The 25,214-nt window shown below is 40.0% G+C and overlaps 1 protein-coding gene across 1 annotated transcript; it reads right to left on the reverse strand.

Moving 5' to 3' along the window:
* Nucleotides 1-1,032: 1,032 nt before the first annotated feature.
* Nucleotides 1,033-24,925, reverse strand: epo.S (erythropoietin S homeolog). Its single transcript, NM_001197281.1, is given in 5 exon segments — nucleotides 1,033-1,439; nucleotides 2,088-2,252; nucleotides 6,090-6,176; nucleotides 7,242-7,372; nucleotides 24,591-24,925. Coding segments are annotated over 5 exon segments (543 nt in total). The 5' UTR covers nucleotides 24,604-24,925; the 3' UTR covers nucleotides 1,033-1,292.
* Between the last annotated feature and the right edge of the window lie 289 nt (nucleotides 24,926-25,214).

Below are 25,214 nucleotides of genomic sequence, written 5' to 3' on the forward strand. Positions count from 1 at the left end.
CTGTTATACAGAATGCTCGGGACCTGGGTTTTCCAGATAACAGATCTTTCTGTAATTTCGATCTCTAGGCCTTAAGTCTACTAAAAAAATAATTTGAACATAATTGAAAAGTTGCTTCCAATAAGGATTAATTATATCTTAGTTGGGATCAAGTAGAAGCAACTGTTTTATTATTACACAGAAAAAGGAAATCCGTTTTAAACTATTTGGAAAAAATGGCGTCTATGGGAGATGGCCTTTCCGTAATTCGGATATTTCTAGATAATGGGTTTCTGATAACAGATCCTATACCTGAATACTTTGTTGAGGTCAATGTGTTTTTCATAGGGATGCACTGAATACAGGATTCGGTTTGGGATTCGGCCTTATTCAGCAGGATTCGGAAGTAAAAAATGTTTTCCCCTTCCCATCCCTAATTTGCATATGCAAATTAGGATTTGGTTCAGTATTTGGTCGCCTCTTTCGTCAAGGATTTTGGGGTTCAGCTGAATCCAAAATAGTTTTTCATGATGTAAGTTATAGGGGGTTATTTATTAAAGTCCGAATCCAAAAATATGCATATGCAAATTAGGGATGGAAAGGGGAAACTTTTTTTACTTTCTTGTTTTGTGACAAAAACTCACACGATTTCGTTGCCTACCCCTAAATTGCATGTGCAAATTAGGATTCGGTTCAGCCAGACAGAAGGATTCGGCCAAATTGAATCCTGCTGAAAAAGGCCGAGTCCTGGATCCAAGAATCCAAGAGCCTGGCCAAACTGAACCCTTAAAACCATAAAACTTTAGGTCACATGATTAAGGGGATCAACATTTTTTCTGGCTTTGTTTTGCCCTTCCGCATTTGCAAATTAGGGTTTAGATCCAGTTCCAGATTCCAAACTAAAAAACTAAAAGTGTATGTAAGAGAAATAGGCCATGTTGTGAGTGGTTTTGTGTTTAGCTAATCATTATACATCTGTAGTCGCTCTTAATGGTTATCAATATGGCACAGTGTGTGTGTGTGTCTGGAAAAATTTAAAAAAAACATAAAATCCAATAGAAAATTAATTTATTTTGTCCCAAATAAGCTATAAATATAGAAATATTTACAATTTTAACTTAATATCAAATATATACTCTCTTATAGTCGTTGACCTCTCTGCTTCCTCGATACTCTCATATTTCATTATATATAAAAACGTGTGTCATATAAAAAGAGTCCATGATATAAAAAGAAGGTTGGGTTTTCTTCCCGTATTGGATGTTTGGAGTGAAGAAGAGTTCAGTAGGGATGATTGGGTAAGCGAGGAGACCTCACGTTGGTAGACTAGCCTCCCGGCACACTGCCATCACTAGTAGTCTCAATTTACCTCGTAAAAAATTGGTGTAAACAGAAAATAATTTTTTGAATGTCCGTACTGGAAGTGTCTTTCCTTCTGTCTGTGATGTCTGAGCTTCATCCTAAATGGAAAAATGACAGAGGTTTAGCACTTCAGTGAGAGTAAAGCCACCCCACTTTGCTACACTAGCCATGGCCCAATGCCCACCCCAACTGGCTCATTCACAGCACAGTCTTTGTACATGGACTGAACACAGAACAGAGGGTTCCCTAGTGGTGGGCTCGGAAAAATCTTATGTAGCCTGAAAGCAATGGAGTCTACACTCCTACGGACTACACCAGGGGTGCCCAAAAGGTAGATGGGGATCAGTAGACCTTTAGCTGGTGATCAGTAGATCTCAAGTCACAGTCAACAAACAGCTTTTCTATATCCCCCTCCTATTTCATGCTTTTCATTCACAGATTTATTATGTTAAGGTTACATAAGGAATAGTTGTTTGTTAAACATAACAATAGAGATTTTCCCATAAATCAATATTGAAGTCATATTTCAATGGAACAGAGTGGTAACAATGAGTTTATGGATGTAGATCATAATGGGACAACATCAGTCACATTAGTAAAGTATTGGCTCTCCTTTCCCTAATGTCTGGATCCTGCAGATATTTGCGTCCCCTGTAGTGACCCCTGTGATTAGGCCTGACATGTGATGTGTGTGAGTTCAAGCTACACATTAAGTAGCCCATTTACTACTGAAAGGAATGTCAAACCTGCAAGTTGAGGCTCTTAAATAAATGCACAACACTGCGGATGTCGCTGTGGATTTTTTCAACTTGGAATTTGAGGCTGGCATCGGAGATGAAATCAGTAATTCTTGGGACAGCTTTTGTAAATAAGACGAGACCGTTCCAAACCTCTGCCGCCTGCTGGGACGTCTGCAAGATAAAGACATTGTTTTGGTGGCTGGTGTGACAAACTGGCAAGAACCCAACCCGTTTCTGCAGAAATCCTCTTTAATGTTCCTTGATGCATCTCTTCCGTCCTGTTACACGGGAAATGAGCTCTATGTTTATCTCTTCCTCTGAAAGTCCTATCTTTTTGTAATCTTTAGATCCAAACTAAAGACTATGGGGCTCGTTTATGTCTGGTATGGGTGCAAGTCCTGGAGCACTGAGGCTACAAAATTCCGAAATGGAGCACTTGCACCTAAATCAGCAGCAGATGCAAAGAGAGTTGCACAGGTCACAAGGGAACCCCACGCATAGCAACTGTCATAAGGAGATATTGTTTATAGGGCCCTCCATTGTTTTACATCCTTGGAACACCTGTAGTAGATTCTAAAAGATTAGATGCTATGGGTGTTCCATTAGCTGCCTGTGTGTTACCCAGTGAATAAGTATAGTTGGAGCAGACCCTGAGACTACAGGAGTGAAATCATGTCGGATTCCTTTGTAGGGGGCCATGGATCACTCATGAATTGTGACCGTATAGAAAAACTGAGGAGGCACTTCCAAAGACCAATCTTCCAGGCAGACTTGTCAATTAAATAGTATTTTTATTTCAGTGCACTAGGATAGAACGTAACGCCTTTCGTATCGGATCGTAATAGGATACTTAATCCTAGGCCATATCCTATTGAAATATCAGGGGGGCTATCGGCTCCCAGCAGGAGTAGTCAGGACCAAGGAGGAAGCTTTAGAGGTTAAAGTCCAAAATCGCAGTACAAATAGGTTCAGGCAAAGTCGTAATCAAAGTCCAGGCAAAAGTCCAGAATAATATCAGAGTCAAGGTTCAGGCAGGGTCAAAAGTCTAGGAATCAGGTTAACATGAAATATCAAACTCCCAGGAATGTTCCAAACAAATGCTATAATTGGGCATTGAACCCGTGACCTGGAAAGGTTTTTAAGTTCAAATTTTGCGCCATGTGCGTGATGTCATCGCGCCGGGGTCAAGGCGCCACTGTTACCCACGTGTAACCTATGGGTGCCGCCATCTTGGATACAGCGGCGCCGGACTGACGTGCCAGACAGCGCTCCTGACAGTATCCTAGTGCACTGAAATTATAATAGTTCTACATCGACAAGTCTGCCTGGAAGATTAGTCTTTGGAAGTGCCTGCTCAACTTTTCTATATCCGCTCCCTCAGCTGGAGGGTCACACCCGGACCCCTTCTCCAAATTGGTGGGTTTTTACTTTGAGACCTGAGAATTCTACTGCAAACCCTCCCCTATTAGTGTTTATGACTCTTTCATGTGACCCACAAATCTTTTCCATAATGGATGACTCACGATTTTCAGGGGGGGTTGATCCGCAAAAGATAAAAATGGACCCCCAAAGTTACACTGTGGTCCTACCTACGGAATACCGCGTTTTCCCTAGAATGTCATTGCACCTTGGGGTTCAGTGAGCAGATGTGAAAGGTGCAATTTGTTTGCCCCATTTTTGTGTAAATCCACTTACATATGTAAATGATAATTCGGAGCAGTATTGGAAAGCTTGAGAGCGCAATTGTCATGCCAGACATTTTGGGACCTAGTCAGCGTGTGCCATTGGCAGCGGAAACGGCAACAGATATGAGGGAAATGGCTAACATATCAAGTAGTTGTGTATTTGTGTATTTGTTATGGGGCTGCTGGATGTCAGACGGCACCACACTGTTTATAGCTGGGTCCTGATTAAAGGGACTGTGTGTCTGGTGTTATTCAAGTGGCGACATTACGGGCTCCTCCTGTCCCTGTGCCACTGTCATCAGAGGATGTTTGGCATCAACCAAGTGGCCCCTCTGGGAATTAACCCTTCACTACTCTGCATTAAACCAGCACAAGTAAACCTGCACTTAAAGCTTTCCATCCTGTTATGGGATAGAAATAACATGGAAACTGGAATATGTCCCTGTGGGACAATTCAAACCAACTTTCCACTTCACTTCATTTCCAAAGGCACCAGAATTACATATGTGCATTGCACTGGTCACCCGGGACCTTTAATTTCAAGGGGGCACCTAGAAATGGTGGAATGGGGTACAACTAACTGACTAGGGTGGAATGGGGTACAACTAACTGACTAGGGTGAAATGGGGTACAACTGACTGACTAAGGTGGAATGGGGTACAACTAACTGACTAGGGTGGAATGGGGTACAACTAACTGACTAGGGTGGAATGGGGTACAACTGACTGACTAGGGTGGAATGGGGTACAACTGACTGACTAGGGTGGAATGGGGTACAACTAACTGACTAGGGTGGAATGGGGTACAACTAACTGACTAAGGTGGAATGGGGTACAACTAACTGACTAGGGTGGAATGGGGTACAACTAACTGACTAGGGTGGAATGGGGTACAACTAACTGACTAGGGTGGAATGGGGTACAACTAACTGACTAAGGTGGAATGGGGTACAACTAACTGACTAGGGTGGAATGGGGTACAACTAACTGACTAGGGTGGAATGGGGTACAACTGACTGACTAGGGTGGAATGGGGTACAACTGACTGACTAGGGTGGAATGGGGTACAACTGACTGACTAGGGTGGAATGGGGTACAACTGACTGACTAGGGTGGAATGGGGTACAACTGACTGACTAGGGTGGAATGGGGTACAACTGACTGACTAGGGTGGAATGGGGTACAACTGACTGACTGACTAGGGTGGAATGGGGTACAACTGACTGATTAGGGTGGAATGGGGTACAACTGACTGACTAGGGTGGAATGGGGTACAACTAACTGACTAAGGTGGAATGGGGTACAACTAACTGACTAGGGTGGAATGGGGTACAACTAACTGACTAGGGTGGAATGGGGTACAACTAACTGACTAGGGTGGAATGGGGTACAACTAACTGACTAGGGTGGAATGGGGTACAACTAACTGACTAAGGTGGAATGGGGTACAACTAACTGACTAGGGTGGAATGGGGTACAACTGACTGACTAGGGTGGAATGGGGTACAACTGACTGACTGACTAGGGTGGAATGGGGTACAACTGACTGATTAGGGTGGAATGGGGTACAACTGACTGACTAGGGTGGAATGGGGTACAACTAACTGACTAAGGTGGAATGGGGTACAACTAACTGACTAGGGTGGAATGGGGTACAACTAACTGACTAGGGTGGAATGGGGTACAACTGACTGACTAGGGTGGAATGGGGTACAACTGACTGACTAGGGTGGAATGGGGTACAACTGACTGACTAGGGTGGAATGGGGTACAACTCAGGGCTAATGTAATAATTAATCCAACCCAGAGCACATGATCAAGATCATTGTTATTGCTTTCCCCAGGCGACTATAAGATCCTACTGGGGGCCTCTCAGAAGTAAATCCATAAGGGCAGAGACTCACGCTCAGATTCGGCGAGATTAGTCGCCCAGCCACAAATCTCCTCTTCTTCGGGGCGACTAATCTCCCCGAACTGTGTCCCCTGCCTTCCCGTCTGCTAGAATGTAAATCGCCGGCGGAGAGCTTAGAACTTCCATAGATGCTGCCTCACGAGGAAACTACAGGCGACTTCAGAAAACGAAGCGCTCCAAGTGCCACCCCGCCGGCAATTTAGGTTCTACACGGTGGGAGGTAGTTCGGGGAGATTAGTCGCCCGGAAGAAGAGGCGATTTATCATCGGGCAATAAATCTCCCCCAATCTGAGCGTGAGTCTTTGCCCTAAGAAGATAATCACATCAATGGGCCCATTAAATAGGATCAGGTCGTGTATGTCTGATGTAAAATAATATACATTATTTAATAAACAGGATTTCATTGACATACCTGTAATTTATTCCACTCTCCGACATTCAGTTTTGTTTCAGGGACCATGATATCCTCAGGAAATTGGCAGATAATGTTGCAGGAGTCCTAGGAAGAAAAAAAAGATGTCTAGGTTTAAAAAAGAAATAATTATAGGGAGTCAGGGGAGGGTTATATCGACCAAAATAAGGAGTCATCTAGAGTAACAAAAGGGTAAAACACATCATTTAATTCTGCAAATATTTAGTTATTTAAAGAGATACAGATTCAAATTAACTACTTTACCCTTTTCTGTTACTCTAAATGATTCCACCTATTTCTCCATATACCCCTCCCTATAACTCCTCCTGCTCCATATACCCCTCCATATAACTCCTACTGCTCCATATAACCCTCCCTATAACTCCTCCTATTGCTACATATATCCCTTCGTATAACTCCTATTGCTCCATATACCCCTACCTATAACTCCTCCTACTGCTCCATATACCCCTACCTATAACTCCTCCTATTGCTCCATATAACCCTCCCTATAACTCCTCCTATTGCTCCATATAACCCTCCCTATAACTCCTCCTACTGCTCCATATAACCCTCCCTATAACTCCTCCTACTGCTCCATATACCCCTCCCTATAACTCCTATTGCTCCATATACCCCTCCGTATAACTCCACCTACTGCTCCATATACCCCTCTGTATAACTCCACCTACTATACCATATACCCCTCCCTCTAACTACCCCTATCACTCTGTATAATCCTCCCTATACTGTACTCCTTATATCTCATAGACATTATATATGAATGCTTATGAGAGCAGATAAATGTAAGACTTTACTGGCTTTTTAGACTAATCTGACATCGCCCCTTATTATTCTTCCCTTCTAGTGATGGGCGAATAAATTCGGCAGGTGCAAATGAGCGTCGATTTTCTGCGCCAGGAAAAGTAATTAGCATTGAAAATAGTCACCCACATAAAAATTGTCATGCATCAAAATTATTCGCCCATTGACTTTAATGCATTTGGACAAAATATTCTCGCACATAAAAATTGTCGCAGACATCAAAATTGACGCGCGTGAAAAGAATTTTTGACGCCCATTGACTTCAATTTGTCGCCGTTCCCCATTCTCGGGTATAAGGCAGTATAAGATCCATTTGCAATTGCTCACCATGGCTGTTTCCAATTCTCTGGCTTCTTTAATGAACATGTCCAGTACTGTTTTGTCACAGACAGGCTTGTAGGGGGCGCATGTAACGAGCTTCACACTAACGAGCAACATTGATAGCAGAGTAAGTAAACCTGTAAGATATAACGTGGAATCACTGAATACAGACATGTGATCATTTCTGAGGGGTCACTGCCTGTAACCCCATGTTTTTTACTGTAACGGGACCTGCAGTGAATCCCAGACTTTCATTAAAGGAGAACTAAAGCGTAACTAAATAAGTAGGTAGAAATGTTGTACATGATGTTTTGTGCTTGTGTACCAGCCCAAGGCAACCACAGCCCTTTAGCAGTAAAGATCTGTGTCTCCAAAGATGCCCCAGTAGCTCCCCATCTTCTTTTCTGCTGATTCACTGATTCACATGCTCTGTGCTGCTGTCACTTACTGAGCTTAGGGACCCACTCACAATATACAGTACACATAGAATAGAAATGTCACAATATAAGGCTGATTAGTAATTAATACACATAATTACTACATGGCAGCACAGAAACCAGTGCAATTAGCATCAGAATTGAATAATCAGCAAACCTGTAGCATCAGCTTATATTACAGCCAGGGAAGCTCATTTCTGCTGGATAATTAGTGACGAGCCCTAAGCTTAGCTTCTCAACAGCCAATCAGAGCCCACTGAGCATGTGAGTGTCACAGACACTTTCCAAGATGGTGACCCCCTGTGACAAGTTTGAAGTCCTGGATCATTGCTGCTATTGACAAGCTCAAACTTTAGCCTCCTGCAATAAGTTCACTATAGAAAATAGGACATTTTTAGCCATATTTAGGGTTTAGTTCCCCTTTAAGCCTGGGAAGATAATGTATGTCTGCATAAGTCTGATGGAAATGAAAATGTTCCCCGTTATTGGCTGACTGATTGTCATGGAAGCGCTCACCCCACTTACAATGTTTCCTGTTCTTTACTATTGTTTCCGGAATTGTCCGCGACTAACGCAGTTCTGCCCCTCGCTTCCTTTATAGGGTCAGTGAATTGAAAATGACGTTCCAAAATGAGTTAAAGAGTTAGCTCTTGCTTTAAACTCCAATTACCCCTTCACAATTAGTTTGCTGAATATTAAAGCGAAAATGTTGCAAAAACGGAAATGTAATTCGCTAAAGCTTCCTCTTATGGGAATAAGAAATTCTCTAATTATAATACAAATTATTCTTTAATTTCCCCCTGTTTTCTTTCATCTGTCTCACTTCATTGTTTCCTTATGTCCGGGAATATTTTGTTTGACAGGTCTAATTGGGGGACTCCGTTTCCTAGCAGATATATTACAGTTAAAGGGGTAGTTCGCCTTTAAAGTAACTTTTATTATGTTATAGAATAGCCAATTTGAAGCAACTTTTCAATTGGTTTTCATTATTTATTTTTTATAGTTTTATAATTATTTGCCTTTTTCTTCTGACTCTTTCAAATGGGGGTCACTGACCCCATCTAAACACAAACACTCTGTAAGGCTACACATTTATTGTTATTGCATTTTATAGCACTGCGTATCTAGACAGCGCTATATAAATAAATGATGATGATGATGATGATTGTTACTTTTTATTACTGATCCTTCTATTCAGGCCTCTCCTATTCATATTCCAGTCTCTTATTCAAATCAATTTATGGTTGCTAGGGGAATTTGGACCCTACTTACCAGATTCCCCTAGCAACCATGCACTGATTTGAATAAGAAAATGAATAATAAATAGGAGAGGGTCTGAATAGAAAGAGGAGGAATAAAAAGTAGCAATAACAATATATTTGTAGCCTAACAAAACATTTGCTTTTTAGATGGGGTCAGTGATTCCTATTTAAAAGCTGGAAAGAGTCAGAAGAAGAAAGCAAATAATTATAAAACTATATATATGTAGGGATGTGAAAATCTTAGACACCCTTACACTTTACAGACAGGCACACCCCTAGTAATATGGACACCTCAGTGGGTCCTTATGTAACCCCTGCAGTTCTCACAGTGGATGCTAGATGGCACTGTGGTATAATATAAAAGGGTTGGAAAGCCATGAGGTAGAGGCCATTGCTGCTGAACCTTTCCTGTTAGGCCACAGAGGTTAGGGGTGGTGGAACTCATCCTGAGTTTAGTGAAGTGATAGTTATACCCTTTAATAGATCACTCTAGGAGTGATAGGGTATTTAGTTGAGCAGCTCAAAGCTCCGCCGAGGAGATTAGAGGGATTAAGATCCCGGGTATTACTGACCCCATAGTAGGGCCTAAGTGTTAAGATCAGGGAAGTAAGAGTTTCTGAGTTCCACTTAGGGCTATTCCACACGGGGAGATAGCCTTGCGTTTGCGGTCGCGGCGACAAAGCGCCGCGCCAGTCGCCGCGACCGGCGCAGGCGACAGTTTTGTATGGGCGCCTATGTAAAAACGCCTGTGCTAACCACACGAGGCGATGCGCTTTTCAACAGTCGCCTGAAAATGCCTCGCCAGGCTTTTTCAGGCGACTGTTGAAAAGCGCATCGCCTCGTGTGGTTAGCACAGGCGTTTTTACATAGGCGCCCATACAAAACTGTCGCCTGCGCCGGTCGCGGCGACTGGCGCGGCGCTTTGTCGCCGCGACCGCAAACGCAGGGCTATCTCCCCGTGTGGACTAGCCTTTAAGGTAATCCTGAAGATTGGGGAAATACCTTCCAACAAGCTGCATTGTTCTCTACATGTACTCCTTACTCCTCAGAGAGTTGTTCTATATTCATACAGTGAGTATATTGTGTTACCTTGATTGATCTCTGTTTTACTCTATGTTTCATGCTCCATGGTGAACTCTGGTTTTGGTTAATAAACTCCGTTTATTGTTTAAGCAAATAAAACTACTGGTGCCCAATCTCTTGTGCAATGCACACAGTTACAGTTACACTACACCCTTCCTCCACCCCGCTGCGAGGGCTTACCCCTGAGAAAGAGAGCTCATCTGTGGCCCCAGCCCACATAAAGCCTTCACATAAAGCAGTTTACTATAGCGCTACATATATATAAAAAAAAAATAATGAAGACCAATTGAAAAGTTGCTTAGGATTAACCATTCTATATCATACTAGGGGGCACATTTACTAAGCTCGAGTGAAGGATTTGAAGTAAAAGAAAACTTGGAATCGTTTGATCGAACAATTTTTCCTTTGATCGTTCGATGGTAGGATTTGCTGTAAATCCTACGAATTCGAGGGTATTCGATATTCGGGGGTTTATTAACCCTCGATATTGGACCCTTAGTAAATGTGCCCCCCAAAAGTTACCTAAAAGGTGAACCACCCCTTTAACTTAAATACCCAACTGTAGCACAAACTATAATCAGATAAAACAACTGACTCCGGCACAAATCCTACATGTAGAGAGACAGTTGTAATACATCTTCCAGCCAAAGGGAACCCCCATCCCCAAAGGATGTTTTAGACCTAACTGTCAATCAAAGACTGATTCTAACTCCATGAATGAAGGGAGAGAATGAAGGGAATTAGACGGTACACAATTAAAGGATTATACTGAGATGACGATATATATTAAATTTTACTTTCGCATTAGTTCCCCTTTAAGGATTCAGTGAAATTCGGGAAAAATGTGAAAGTGATTACTAGGATCTTCCCTAATTCATAAGGGTTACTTTGCTCCAAACACATACAGGCTAAAGTGTGTGTGAATGAGGTATTGCGTTGGAGTGTAAGCTCCTTGTCATGTGTAGGCGTGTGTCTCACTAGGCCCATTACACCAACACCTCGTTCCTTGTGCGGGGGGGATGCACTCTTTTATTAGACATTTCTTAATGGCCACGTATTCCTTATTCTCCATTGAACCTCATGTGCTCAGTGAAGTGATACAGGTCCGGGCAGGTAGCCAACTCATTAAATACAAATCTATGTACATTTTGGCTCCTAGCCCAGAACTAACCCAATACATTGTATCACTTCATCTTCCTTTTCTTTACCAACTGCTTCAGTGACAACACGAGGAAACCTGCTCCTAAATCTACAGCAAACTTGTCTTACGTCTCGTTCTTTCCTCTTTTATCATCTGTATAATTCACATTTTAGCCTAATAGCTGTGGCAAGTACATTCATTTGCCTTCAATACACCTCAAGTAATCGTCAGCAACTTCCACCAAATTGTGTGAAATAAAGGGGATATTATCACTATATATAAATATATAAGGGGATATGATCACTATATATAAATATATAAGGGGATATGATCACTATATATAAATATATAAGGGGGATATGATCACTATATATAAACTATAAGGGGATATGATCACTATATATAAATATATAAGGGGATATGATCACTATATATAAATATATAAGGGGGATATGATCACTATATATAAATAATATAAGGGGATATGATCACTATATATAAATATATAAGGGGGATATGATCACTATATATAAATATATAAGGGGGATATGATCACTATATATAAATATATAAGGGGGATATGATCACTATATATAAATATATAAGGGGGATATGATCACTATATATAAATATATAAGGGGATATGATCACTATATATAAATATATAAGGGGGTATGATCAGTATATATAAATATATAAGGGGGATATGATCACTATATATAAATATATAAGGGGATATGATCACTATATATAAGGGATATGATCACTATATATAAATATATAAGGGGATATGATCACTATATATAAATATATAAGGGAATATGATCACTATATATAAATATATAAGGAGATATGATCAGTATATATAAATATATAAGGGGGATATGATCACTATATATAAATATATAAGGGGATATGATCACTATATATAAATATATAAGGGGATATGATCACTATATATAAATATATAAGGAGATATGATCAGTATATATAAATATATATGGGGGATATGATCACTATATATAAATATATAAGGGGATATGATCACTATATATAAATATATAAGGGCGATTTGATCACTATATATAAATATATAAGGGGATATGATCACTATATATAAATATATAAGGGGATATGATCACTATATATAAATATATAAGGGGATATGATCACTATATATAAATATATAAGGGGGATATGATCACTATATATAAATATATAAGGGGATATGATCACTATATATAAATATATAAGGGGATATGATCACTATATATAAATATATAAGGAGATATGATCAGTATATATAAATATATAAGGGGGATATGATCACTATATATAAATATATAAGGGGATATGATCACTATATATAAATATATAAGGGGATATGATCACTATATATAAATATATAAGGAGATATGATCAGTATATATAAATATATATGGGGGATATGATCACTATATATAAATATATAAGGGGATATGATCACTATATATAAATATATAAGGGCGATTTGATCACTATATATAAATATATAAGGGGATATGATCACTATATATAAATATATAAGGGGGATATGATCACTATATATAAATATATAAGGGGATATGATCACTATATATAAATATATAAGGAGGATATGATCACTATATATAAATATATAAGGGGATATGAAAGGGGAAAGAAAGTACAGAGAAGAGCGACTAAGCTGATAAAGGGAATGGAAGGGATCAGTTATGGGGAAAGACTTAGCACTTTGGGATTGGTTACACTGGAGAAGGATACGACCCCTATATATACTATAGTAAATTATTACAAGACTTTAATCCTATAGTTTGTAGGATCGTAGCCCATTTCAGATTTGTAAAGCTTTTCTGATGACCTGGAAGTTCTGTGCTGTGTTTCTTTCTTCAGCTCGCTCTGTTTCTATACACTGGTGATTCAAGTGATATAACTGTTAATATTGTTATAATTAATAACCAATATGTCCTCTCCTTTTACACCCTTCAAACTATTATCTAGGACTTGGGCAAACCAAAATCTGCACTAAAAGAAACAATAGATCTGACATTTGTCCCTTTAAACGTCCTTCTGGCTAAAGGTCACATGATCAGCCGTCGGTTCATTAGTGAACAATAGTGACTGGTGCTTATTAGTGATGTATTAGTGATAAGAAAGAGGGAATGGATTCTACAGGTCAGTTCAATCACTAAGTTTCCATCCAATAAAGCAGAGAATACAAACAATAAGGTGGGGATGAACTTCAGTCAGACGCAGTGAGTTGCTGCAAAATTAGTGCTGTTTATTGTGCAGATTTACTAAGCTCCGAATACCCAAAATCCCAAAAAAAAGTGATTTTTTTAAATAAAATCGGAATTTTAAAAAAATCACGAATGTTTCAGAAATTATGAAACCCTGAGGGCTAAAAAGCCTGAATATAAAAACATGGCATCTCAAACCTGTTGAGGTTGCATAAAAGTCAATGGAAACAGTCCCATTGATTTTTGGTTGTGTCGGGGGATTCAGGCAATTTCACAATGTTTTCGGAGCTTTCGGGTGAAAACTCACGAAAAAATCGTTTTTTAAAGAGACAGTACTTCAATTCTCGAATGGTCGAATATTCGAACGATTTTTAGTTTGAATCGTTCGAATCGAAGTCGTAGTCGAAGGTCGAAGTAGCCAAAAAAAACATTCGAAATTCAACGTTTTTTTTATTCTATTCCTTCACTCGAGCTAAGTAAATGGGCCCCTTGGTATCGTCTTGCTCTCAAAAACTGACTTTAAGCGGGAGATTTATCAAGGGTTGAATTTCGAAGTAAAAAATACTTCGAAATTCGACCATTGAATTGAAATACTTAGAATTCGAATATCGAATTTGAACTTTTTTCATTGAATTTGGGTATTCTGCGGTCAAATTAAATTCGTTCGTAAAATGCTGTAGAAGGTCCCCATAGGCTAACATAGCACTTCTGCAGGTTTAATTTGGCGAAGTCGAAGAGACAGTACTTCGATTATCGAATATTCAAACTATTTTACTTCGAATCGAATTTGAAGTAAATTCGAAGTCGAAGTATCCTATTCGATGGTCGAAGTATCCAAAAAATTACTTTGAATTTCAAATTTTTTTACTTCGAAGATTCCCTCGAATTCACTTCAACCCTTGATAAATCTGCCCCTTAGGGATCGCCGCAGTACAACGGGGCATGAAGTTGGCTATTCCGATCTGTGGCTTTTTTCTCACTATTACCTCTGTTTAAAGTAAGTTTTACATCAAGGAAATTGAGTGTATGGGCAGAGGTCTCGCTGGTAAATTTTATAGTCGGAAGTTTTGTATTCGCCGTATTTACCATATCCTGAAACACAGAAATGTCACCCTTCCATATAACTGAAATATCGTCCAGAAAACGAACATAAAGTACTGTATATTCTTTAAATTCTTTGTTAAGAAAAAAATCTCTTTCTAACTTGTGGACAAATAAATTAGCGAATGAGGGGACGACCGCTGCCCCCTCAAAAACCCTCGAATTCGACCTTCAAATTTGAATATTGAATTCGAACGATTTTAGCGCAAAAGGAATCGGACCGATTTTAATCGATCGATCGAATGTTTTTTATTCGATCATAAAAAGTGCCCAAAACCTATCTACAATGTCCCCATAGGCTAACATTCAATTCGGTAGCTTTTATTTGGCAAAGTATTGAGTCGAAGGATTTTTTTAAAGAGACAGTACTTCGATTATCGAATGGGTGAACGATTTTTACTTCGAATCGTTCGAATCATTTGATCGAATTTAACCATTTCGATGGTCGAAGTACCCAAAAAATTACTTCGAAATTCGAATATTTTTGGATTCTAACTATTCACTCGAGCTTAGTAAATGTGCCCCTTAGTGTGTAACCCATTCGATGTAGACAACCTTTGTAGTAATTCGTTCGTATCTTTTAGACAACAAGGTTAGGCTGAATAATTATGACCTGTATCTGGTTATAATACACAAAAGCCATGAATATCCTGTAAATTATATCCTTATAAACGGTGAGTTCTGATGTCATCAGTTATAAACGGTGAGTTCTGATGTCATTTCTGTCATATGACTCACTAAAACTTGTGTATTATAATAAATAAAGTTCCCCCAGTTGTAAAATATGAGGATATTAGAAGTTACCTCGGAGTTTCATGCCCTGTATAAAAACACTCAGCCTTCGGCCTCATACTTTTATATGGTCATGAAACTCCTCGGTAACTTATAATATCCTTATATTTTACAAAAGGGGGTACTTTATTCACTATATCACTAATGAGGGGTGGAATTTAACGCATATGAGGTTGTGTGATGTTTCTACTTTATTACACCTGATAAAGAGCTAAACATGTAGGGGCACATTTACTATTGGTCGAATATCGAGGGTTAATTAATATCGAAGTCGAAGGATTTACCGCAATTCGTTCGATTGAACAATCGAAGGAAAAATCGTTCAATGGAACGATTCGAAGGATTTTAATTCATCTATCGCAAATTGCCTAGAAAGCCTATCGGGACCTTCCCCATAGGCTAACATTGGTGCTTGTTGGGTTTTAGGTGGCAAAGTAGGTGGGTGAAGTTTTTTTTAAAGAGACAGTACCTCGACTATCGAATGGTCGAATAGTTGAACGATTTTTAGTTCGAATCGTTCAATTTGAAGTTGAAGTCGTAGTTGATGGTCGAAGTAACCTTACTCAAACAATACATCCTTGGATCATACTCTACTGAATTCAGTTGCAAATTAATTCCTAGTAATTATTATTTATGATGATTATTATTATTAACAAATATTTTTATAGTGACAATCTATTCTGCAGATCAAATGAATGAGTTAACTGGCTAATTCCCTAATGTAATCAAGTCTACTGGCCCGTGTGCCAAAGATCTGTCTGTAGAGGAACAATGTCCCCTTATATATTGGGCCAAACGTCAGACAGAACACACATAACTGGGTCTGATCTGTTTGATGCACTATTACAGCACGGTATAGTTCTGCAGCAACAGGTGCAATAACCAGTGGTTGCAGCCAATAGCCACGTGGCTAATTTGCATCCTGAGACTTCCTGGAAGTCATTTGAAACGGTTTAAGGGATTATTCCCCTTAATTGTCGATTATTTGCTCACAGACAGGATCCCCTTAATTAATTGTCGATTCCCCAGGCCTCCTTTATCTCTTATTAATGATACAAGTGTAATAAAAGGTTTTACCATTTAAGCTTTAGTCTCCTGTAATTCTGCGGCTACTGAAGAGGCAACATAAATAATTTCCAGAAGTGAAATTTGGGAATGTTGATCTTGGATCAGAAAACCATACGCACTACTAGACACATGGATATTTCTTTACTTTATTAATACCCACTGGAATTTCTACTACCCGAATAAAACCTGATAAGGCAGCAGGAGCGCTAACAAACCCCAACATCACAAAAAACCAATGTAAAATGAAACAAATGGAATGAACTGACATCTGCTGATCTTTTGATTCATTTACTGCACATTTACTGCACATTTACTGCACATTTACTGCACATTTACTGCACATTTACTGCACAATTACAGTATTATACTCTATAAATAAGCAACGTGTGCAGCTTCAAAGCAAATCATAAATAGAAATGATCAGAAATAGAAGTGTTATATGTGAGCTATTGTGTCTCTGAAGGACAGGGAGTGTGGCACAATGAGGATGTGGGAATGCTGATGGGATTGAGTGGGACAAGTGCAGTTATGTGCAGTAATGTGCAGCTATGTGCAGTTATAGGCAGTAATGTTCAGTTATGTGCAGCTATGTGCAGTTATAGGCAGTTATGTGTAGTTATGTGCAGTTATGTGCAGTTATGTGCAGCTATGTGCAGCTATGTGTAGTTATGTGCAGCTATGTGTAGTTATGTGCAGTTATGTGCAGCTATGTGTAGTTATGTGCAGTTATGTGCAGCTTATGTGTAGTTATGTGCAGTTATGTGCATGTGCAGTTATGTCAGCTATGTGTAGTATGCTATGTAGCTATGTGCGTTATGCAGTTATGTGCAGTTATGTGCAGCTATGTGTAGTTATGTGCAGTTATGTGGCAGTTATGTGCATGTGCAGTATGTGTAAGTTATGTGCAGTTATGTGCAGTGTGCATGTGTAGTTATATGTGCAGCTATGTGCTATGTAGCTATGTAGTTATGTGCAGTTATGTGCAGTTATGTGCAGCTATGTGTAGTTATGTGCAGTTATGTGCAGTTATGTGCAGTTATGTGCAGTTATGTGCAGCTATGTGCAGTTATGTGCAGCTATGTGTAGTTATGTGCAGTTATGTGCAGCTATGTGCAGTTATGTGTAGTTATGTGTAGTTATGTGCAGTTATGTGTAGTTATGTGCAGTTATGTGCAGTTATGTGCAGCTATGTGCAGCTATGTGCAGCTATGTGTAGTTATGTGCAGTTATGTGTAGTTATGTGTAGTTATGTGCAGCTATGTGTAGTTATGTGTAGTTATGTGTAGTTATGTGCAGCTATGTGTAGTTATGTGCAGTTATGTGCAGCTATGTGTAGTTATGTGCAGTTATGTGCAGCTATGTGCAGTTATGTGCAGCTATGTGTAGTTATGTGCAGCTATGTGTAGTTATGTGCAGTTATGTGCAGTTATGTGCAGCTATGTGTTAGTTATGTGTAGTGTAGTTATGTGCAGTTATGTGCTATGTGCAGTTATGTGCAGTTATGTGCAGCTATGTGTAGTTATGTGCAGTTATGTGCTAGTTAGTGTGCAGCTAATGTTGCTATGTGCATAATGGTTGTAGTTTATGTGCAGTTGTATGTGCAGCTATGTGCACGTGTATGGTGCAGTATGGTGGAGTTATGGTGTAGTTATGTGGCAGCTTATGTGCAGTTTATGTGCAGTTATGTGCATTTATGTGTAGTTATTGTGCAGTGTATGTTTATGTGCAGTTATGTGCAGCTATGTTATGTTGTAGTTTTATGTGCAGTTGTGCAGTTATGTGCAGTATTGTGCAGTTAATGTGGCAGCCTATGTGTAGTTATGTGCAGTTATGTGCAGCTATGTGCAGTTATGTGCAGCTATGTGTAGTTATGTGCAGCTATGTGTAGTTATGTGCAGCTATGGGCAGTTATGTGCAGCTATGGGCAGTTATGTGTAGTTATGTGCAGTTATGTGCAGCTATGGGCAGTTATGTGCAGCTATGTGCAGTTATGTGCAGTTATGTGCAGTTATGTGTAGTTATGTGCAGCTATGTGTAGTTATGTGCAGCTATGTGTAGTTATGTGCAGCTATGGGCAGTTATGTGCAGCTATGGGCAGTTATGTGCAGCTAATGTGGCAAGTTAGTGTGGCAGTTATGTGCAGTTATGTGGCAGTTATTGTGGCAGCTATGGCAGCTATGTGTAGTTGTATGTGCAGCTATGTGTAGTTATGTGGTGCAGTTATGTGCAGCTATGGCAGTTATGTGCAGCTATGGGCAGTTATGTGTAGTTATGTGCAGTTATGTGCAGCTGCAGTTATGGGCAGTTATGTGCAGCTATGTGTAGTTATGTGCAGTTATGTGCAGCTATGTGCAGTTATGTGCAGTTATGTGCAGCAGGGAGTCAGGGGGTCAGTCGGTGAAGGGGTCAGGAAGAGGAAATGTGACCAGCAGGTATTTATGTGTCAGTTACTCAGCACAATCTACAAATATTTCTTACACGTAAGGGCTGCACGTGCCGAGCAAGAGCCTGAGGCTGGAGTGTCCTCTGCATTCCTCATAGGGCAAACGACTGAAATATATCTTGTACCCAAAGTCACACGGCCAGTGACAAGACTAAGAAAACTTAAAGGACACTTGCAGCAAATAATACAAAAGGGCAAACTGCCTAAAGGTAATAGAGAGAATAGTAAAATAATAGTGGGGGGCAGCAATAAAGGGGACAAACTGGAGGAGGAAGAAGAATGTTACAGAAATTATGGATCAAAGGGGAATGTTTTGCACTTGCTTAACCCCCTCCAGTGAAAAGTGGGTGGCACATTGATATGGTTGAAGGTAAGGGGGAAACAGGTGCAATTAAAGGAGAGACGGTATGGGGGGATGGGTGCTTAGGGAAGGTTACGAGGGGAAGGGTGGGCATTAGGAGGAAGGTAAGGGGGGTGACGGGTGGCATTAGGAGAAAGGTAAGGGGGGACGGGTGGCATTAGGAGAAGGTGAAGGGGGGACGGTGTCATTAGGAGAAGGGAAGGGGAGCAGGTGCATTAGGAGAAGGTAATTGGGGCGGGGTGCATTAGGAAAAGGGGGGATGGGTGCATTAGGAGAACAGGTAAGGGGGGACAGGTGCATTAGGAGAAGGGGTATGGGGGGACGGGTGCATTAAGGCGAGGTAGATGGGGGAAGGGTGCATTAGTGGAAGGAAGTACTGGGTTAAACAGTAATGAGTCATCTCTCCTCTGATACTGATCTCGTCTCTCTGTATAACAGTACTGAGTATCCTCTCCTGATACTGAATCGTCTCCTCTCTGTGTAACAGTAACTGAGTATCTCTCCTCTGATACTGAATCTCTCCTCTCTGTATAAGCAGTACTGAGTATCTCTCCTCTGATAACTGATCTGCTCCTCTCTGTATAACAGTACTGAGTTCTCTCCTCTGATACTGATTTCTCTCCTCTCTGTATAACCAGTACTGAGTATCTCTCCTCTGATACTGTACTGCTCTGCGCTCTCTGCTGTATAACAGTACTGGAGTGATCTCTTCTCTGTACTGATCTCTCCTCCTCTGTATAACAGTACTGAGTATCTCTCCTTGATATTGAGTCTCTCCTGCGTCTGTATAACAGTACTGAGTATCTCTCCTCTGATATCTGATCTCTCCTCTCTGTATAACAGTACGAGTATCTCTCCTCTGATAACTGATCTCTCCTCTCTGTAATAACAGTAATGATAGTTAATCTTGCTCTACTGATACTGATCTCTCCTCTTCTGTATAAACAGGTACTGAAGTATGCTCTCCTGATTACTGATCTTCCTCTTCTGTGCTAACAGTACTGAGTATCTCTCCTGTGATACTGATCTTCTCCTCTCTGTATAGACAGTACTAGAGTATCTCTCGCTGATACTGATCTCGTCCTCTCTGTATAACAGTACTGAGTATCTCTCCTGTGTACTGAAAATCTCTCCCTCCCTCCCCCCTCCCTTGGTAAAAAATACCAAAAAAGTTAAAAAAGACTGAGTAATCTCGTCCTACTGATACTGGATCTTCTCCTCTGCTGTATAACAGTACTGAGGATCTCTTCCTGATAAACTTGATCTTCTCTCTCTGGTATAACAGTAGCTGAGTATGCTCTCCTCTGATACTGTTATCTCTCGCTCTCTGTAGTAAACAGTACTGAGTATCTCTACCCTGATACTGGATCTCTCCTCTCTGTATAAACAGTACTGAGTATCTCTCCTCTGATACTGAATCTCTCCTCCTCTGTATAATACAGTACTGAGTACTCTCCTGATACGACTTCTGCTCTCTGTATTAACAGTACTGGTATCTCTCCTCTGATACTGATCTCTCCTCTTGTCTTGTGATTAACAGTTAGATCTGAGGTATTCTCTGCTCATGATACTGATCTCATCCTCTTCTGTATAACAGTACTGAGTATCTCTCTCTGATACGTGAATCTCTCTCTCTGTAATATACGAGTTAGCGGAGTATCTCTTCCTCTGATCTGATTTACTCTCTTCTCGTGTATAACAGTACGCTAGTTTGAGGGTAATCTCTCCTCTGATACTGATCTCCCTCTCTGTATAACAGTACTAGAGTTATGCTCTCCTTCTGATACTAGATCTTCTGACTCGCTGCTGCTGTATAACAGTACTGAAGTATCTCTCGCTCTCTGATACTGATCTCTTCCTCTCTGTATAACAAGTACTGGAGTATCGTTCTCCCTGATAGCTGATTGTCTCGCTCTCTGTATACCAGTGACTGGATGTTATCTCTCCTCTGATAGCTGATCTTCTCCTCTCTGTATAACAGCTAATCTGAGTAAGATTCTCCTCTGATACTGTCTGCTCCTCTTCGTGTATAACAAGTGACTGAGTATTCTCTCCGTGATAAGTGATGTCTCTCCCCTCTCTGTAGATAGACAGTGACTGGAGTATTGCATCTTCTCTGGATCTTCTCCTCTTCTGTTAATAACAGTACTGAGTATCTCTCCTCTGATTACTGATCTGCTCCTTCTGTATAACAGTACTGAGTATCTCTGCCTCTGATACTGAATCCTCTCCTCCTCTGTATAACAGTACTGGGTATGCTCTCCTGCTGATACTGATCTCTTCCTCTCTGTTGTATAGTTACAGGTACTTGAGTATCTCTCCCGAATACTGGATCTCTCCTCTCTGTATAACAGGTACTGTAGATCTCGTCCTGATACTGATCTCTCCGTCTCTGTATAGTACGAGTACGTGAGTATCTCTCCTCTGATACTTGATCTCGTCCTCTCTGTATTATAAGTTACTGAGTATTCTCTCTGGATACTGATCTCTCCTGCTCTGTATAATAACAGTTATTCTGAGTATTCTGTGGCTGGTGCTCCTCTGTAATACTGAGTTCTCTCCTTGCTTGCTGGTGATAGACCAGTACTGAGTATTCTGTCTCCTTGATTGACTGATCTCTTCCACTCTGTATAGATCAGTACTTGGAGGTGTGATGCTTCTCTTGGATCTTGATTCTCTCCTCTCTGTGATATACAGTAGCTTGAGGTATCTCTGCGGCTGATGACCTGGATGTCTTCCGTCTGTCTGTGATAACAGTACTGAGTATGCTCTCCTGATACTGATTCTCCTCTGGTATAAAGTAAGACTGAGTATCTCTTCCTTCTGATGACTGGATGCTCTTCCTCTCTGTATCAGTACAGTACTGAGTATCATCGTGCTTCTCGTGATTACTGGTGATCTCTGTCCTGCGTCTGTAATATTGACAGTACTGGAGTAGATTCTCTCGCTGAATACTGATCTGCCCTCTCTGTATAACAGTACTGAGTATCTGCTCCTCTTGATACTGATCTGCTCCTCTCTGTATGAAGCAGTACTTTGAGTTATGCGGTCTCAGCTGATTGAGCTTGATGCTCTCCTTCTTGTTATAACAGTGACTGTGAGGTATTCGTCTCCTCTGATTAGCTGATCTTCTCCTCTCGCTGTAATAGAGCAGGTGTACTGAGGTATCTCTCCCTGTATAGCTTGTCTCTGTCGCTCCTGTATAAGCAGTACTGAGTATCTCTGGACTGATGCTGAAGTGCTCTGTTCCCTCTCTGTATAGACAGGTAGCTGAGGTATGCGCTCTCCTCTGAGGTACTGATGCTGCTCCTCTCTGTATTATGACAGTACTGAGTATCTCTCCTGATAGCTGGATCGTCTCCTCTCTGGTATAACAGTACTGAGTATCTCTCCTGTGAGTACTGATCTCTCCTCTCTGTATAACAGTGATTGAGTATCCTCTCCTCTGATACTGATCTCTCCTCTCTGTATAACAGTACTTGAGTTACTCTCCTTGATACTGATCTCTCCTCTCTGTATAACAGTATGTGAGATCCGTCTCCGTCTGTGAGCTGATCTCCCTCGTCTGTAGTAACAGTAGCTTGAGTGATCTCTCTCTGATACTGATCTCTCCTCTCTGTGATAAACGAGTACTGAGTATGCTCTCCTCTGATAACTTATCTTCTCCTGCTCTGGTGATAACGAGTAACTGGTAAGTACTCTCCTCTGATACTGATCTCTCCTCTCTGATAACAGTACTGAGGTATTCTTCCTGAGTACTGATCTCTCCTCTCTGTATAACAGTACTGAGTATCTCTGCACTGGTACTGATCTCTCCTCTCTGTATAACAGTACTGAGTATCTCTGCACTGGTACTGATCTATCAGTTTATACCATGCTGATGATCTCCCCACTGTATAGTGGTAGTGAGTAGCTATGTTTGTGCAGGATCATGTGCTGTATAATGTCAATAGACAAGACTTGGAGCAGGAGACATAGTGACAGGGGTGTGAGGTTTTTATCAGTGAAATCTCGGGGGGAAAGTTGATATAAGTGTGATTAGGGGGCTGCACTGTTGTCAGAGAGTTACAGTTGGATATGTACAGTCAGTGCAGCTGTAAGAAGTGAATACAGTTTCCCAGACACAGAGCTAGTGAACTTAGTGTTTTATGGGGCAGTTCTGACTTATAGAACCTGTACTGGATCAGATGCCGTATTCCCTTTTCAACAAATTGTGTGCACTTATTATTGGATAAATCTTGCCTTTCAGCATGTGTGTATATATATATATATTATATATATATATATATATATATATATATATATATATATATATATATATATATATATATATATATATATACTGTATATATATATATATAATACATATATACTGTATATAGTATGTTCTGTATGTGTGTGTGTGTATATATATATATATATATATATATATACTGTATATAGTATGTACTGTATGTATATATATATATATATACACACATTATATAGTATGTGCTGTATGTGTGTGTATATATATATACCGTATATAGTATGTACTGTATGTGTGTGTGTATATATATATACTGTATATAGTATGTACTGTATGTATATATAAACTATATAGTAGGTACTGCATGTGTATATAAACTATATAGTAGGTACTGTATGTGTGTATATAAAGTATATAGTAGGTACTGTATGTGTGTATATAAAGTATATAGTAGGTACTGCATGTGTATATAAAGTATATAGTAGGTACTCTATGTGTATATATAAAGTATATAGTAGGTACTGCATGTGTATATAAACTATATAGTAGGTACTGTATGTGTATATATAAAGTATATAGTAGGTACTGTATGTGTGTATATAAAGTATATAGTAGGTACTCTATGTGTATATATAAAGTATATAGTAGGTACTGCATGTGTATATAAACTATATAGTAGGTACTGTATGTGTATATATAAAGTATATAGTAGGTACTGTATGTGTGTATATAAAGTATATAGTAGGTACTGTATGTGTGTATATAAAGTATATAGTAGGTACTGCATGTGTATATAAACTATATAGTAGGTACTGTATGTGTATATATAAAGTATATAGTAGGTACTGTATGTGTGTATATAAAGTATATAGTAGGTACTGTATGTGTGTATATATAAAGTATATAGTAGGTACTGTATGTGTGTATATAAAGTATATAGTAGGTACTGTATGTGTATATATAAAGTATATAGTAGGTACTGCATGTGTATATAAAGTATATAGTAGGTACTGTATGTGTATATATAAAGTATATAGTAGGTACTGTATGTGTCCCTGGCTTGGCTGTAAGGTGAGTTTGCAGAGACATTAAAGGCTCCTGGTAGTGACACATGAGAAGTAAATGACAGTTACATTGAGTAAATACAAATAATGACCTACCAGTCACACCCATATCCAAATCTTCAAATGTAGGAGACTTGCATTTTCCATGGCATTAAACTGTACAATAATCCAGTGAAGTGAAGAGGATGGTGCCCGGCTGGTACAAATCCAGTTTGGCTGAGAGAAAGCAGCAAGTTCAGTCGTCCCCCCTATAATGTACGAGAGCTGAACCCCAGAAGAAGTCCATTGGATGACATTCCAGGGGTTTAGCAGAGCCGTGAGTTTGTGGGTCTGGATGGGGAGAGAGCCATGTGGGACAGACAGACGCAGTTAATGTTTCACCAGCAGATTGGAATTAGGAGAGTAAAGGGTTGGAGGGAGCTGAGCTTTTCAGCACTGAGTCCAATTCATATTTGACTGAGACACAGGACGGGAAAGGGGGATTTCCTCATTTTCCTTCCTTAACAAAAAGCCATCCTGGCGGAAGGAGACGATGCGAAACCCATCACGTCAGCCCCAAAGGCTTCCACTCCATCCACACTAGCGCCTCATCCTCAGCTAGACAGACAGACAGACTAGCAGACACACCGACAGCTGTACAGACACAGCTGCGGACATACTCACATATATACTGTATATATATACAACAGTGCAGCTAAATACAAACAGGTACAGGAATGT

The sequence above is a fragment of the Xenopus laevis genome, chromosome 3S (assembly GCF_017654675.1).
Source record: "Xenopus laevis strain J_2021 chromosome 3S, Xenopus_laevis_v10.1, whole genome shotgun sequence".
Classification (NCBI taxonomy): domain Eukaryota; kingdom Metazoa; phylum Chordata; class Amphibia; order Anura; family Pipidae; genus Xenopus; species Xenopus laevis.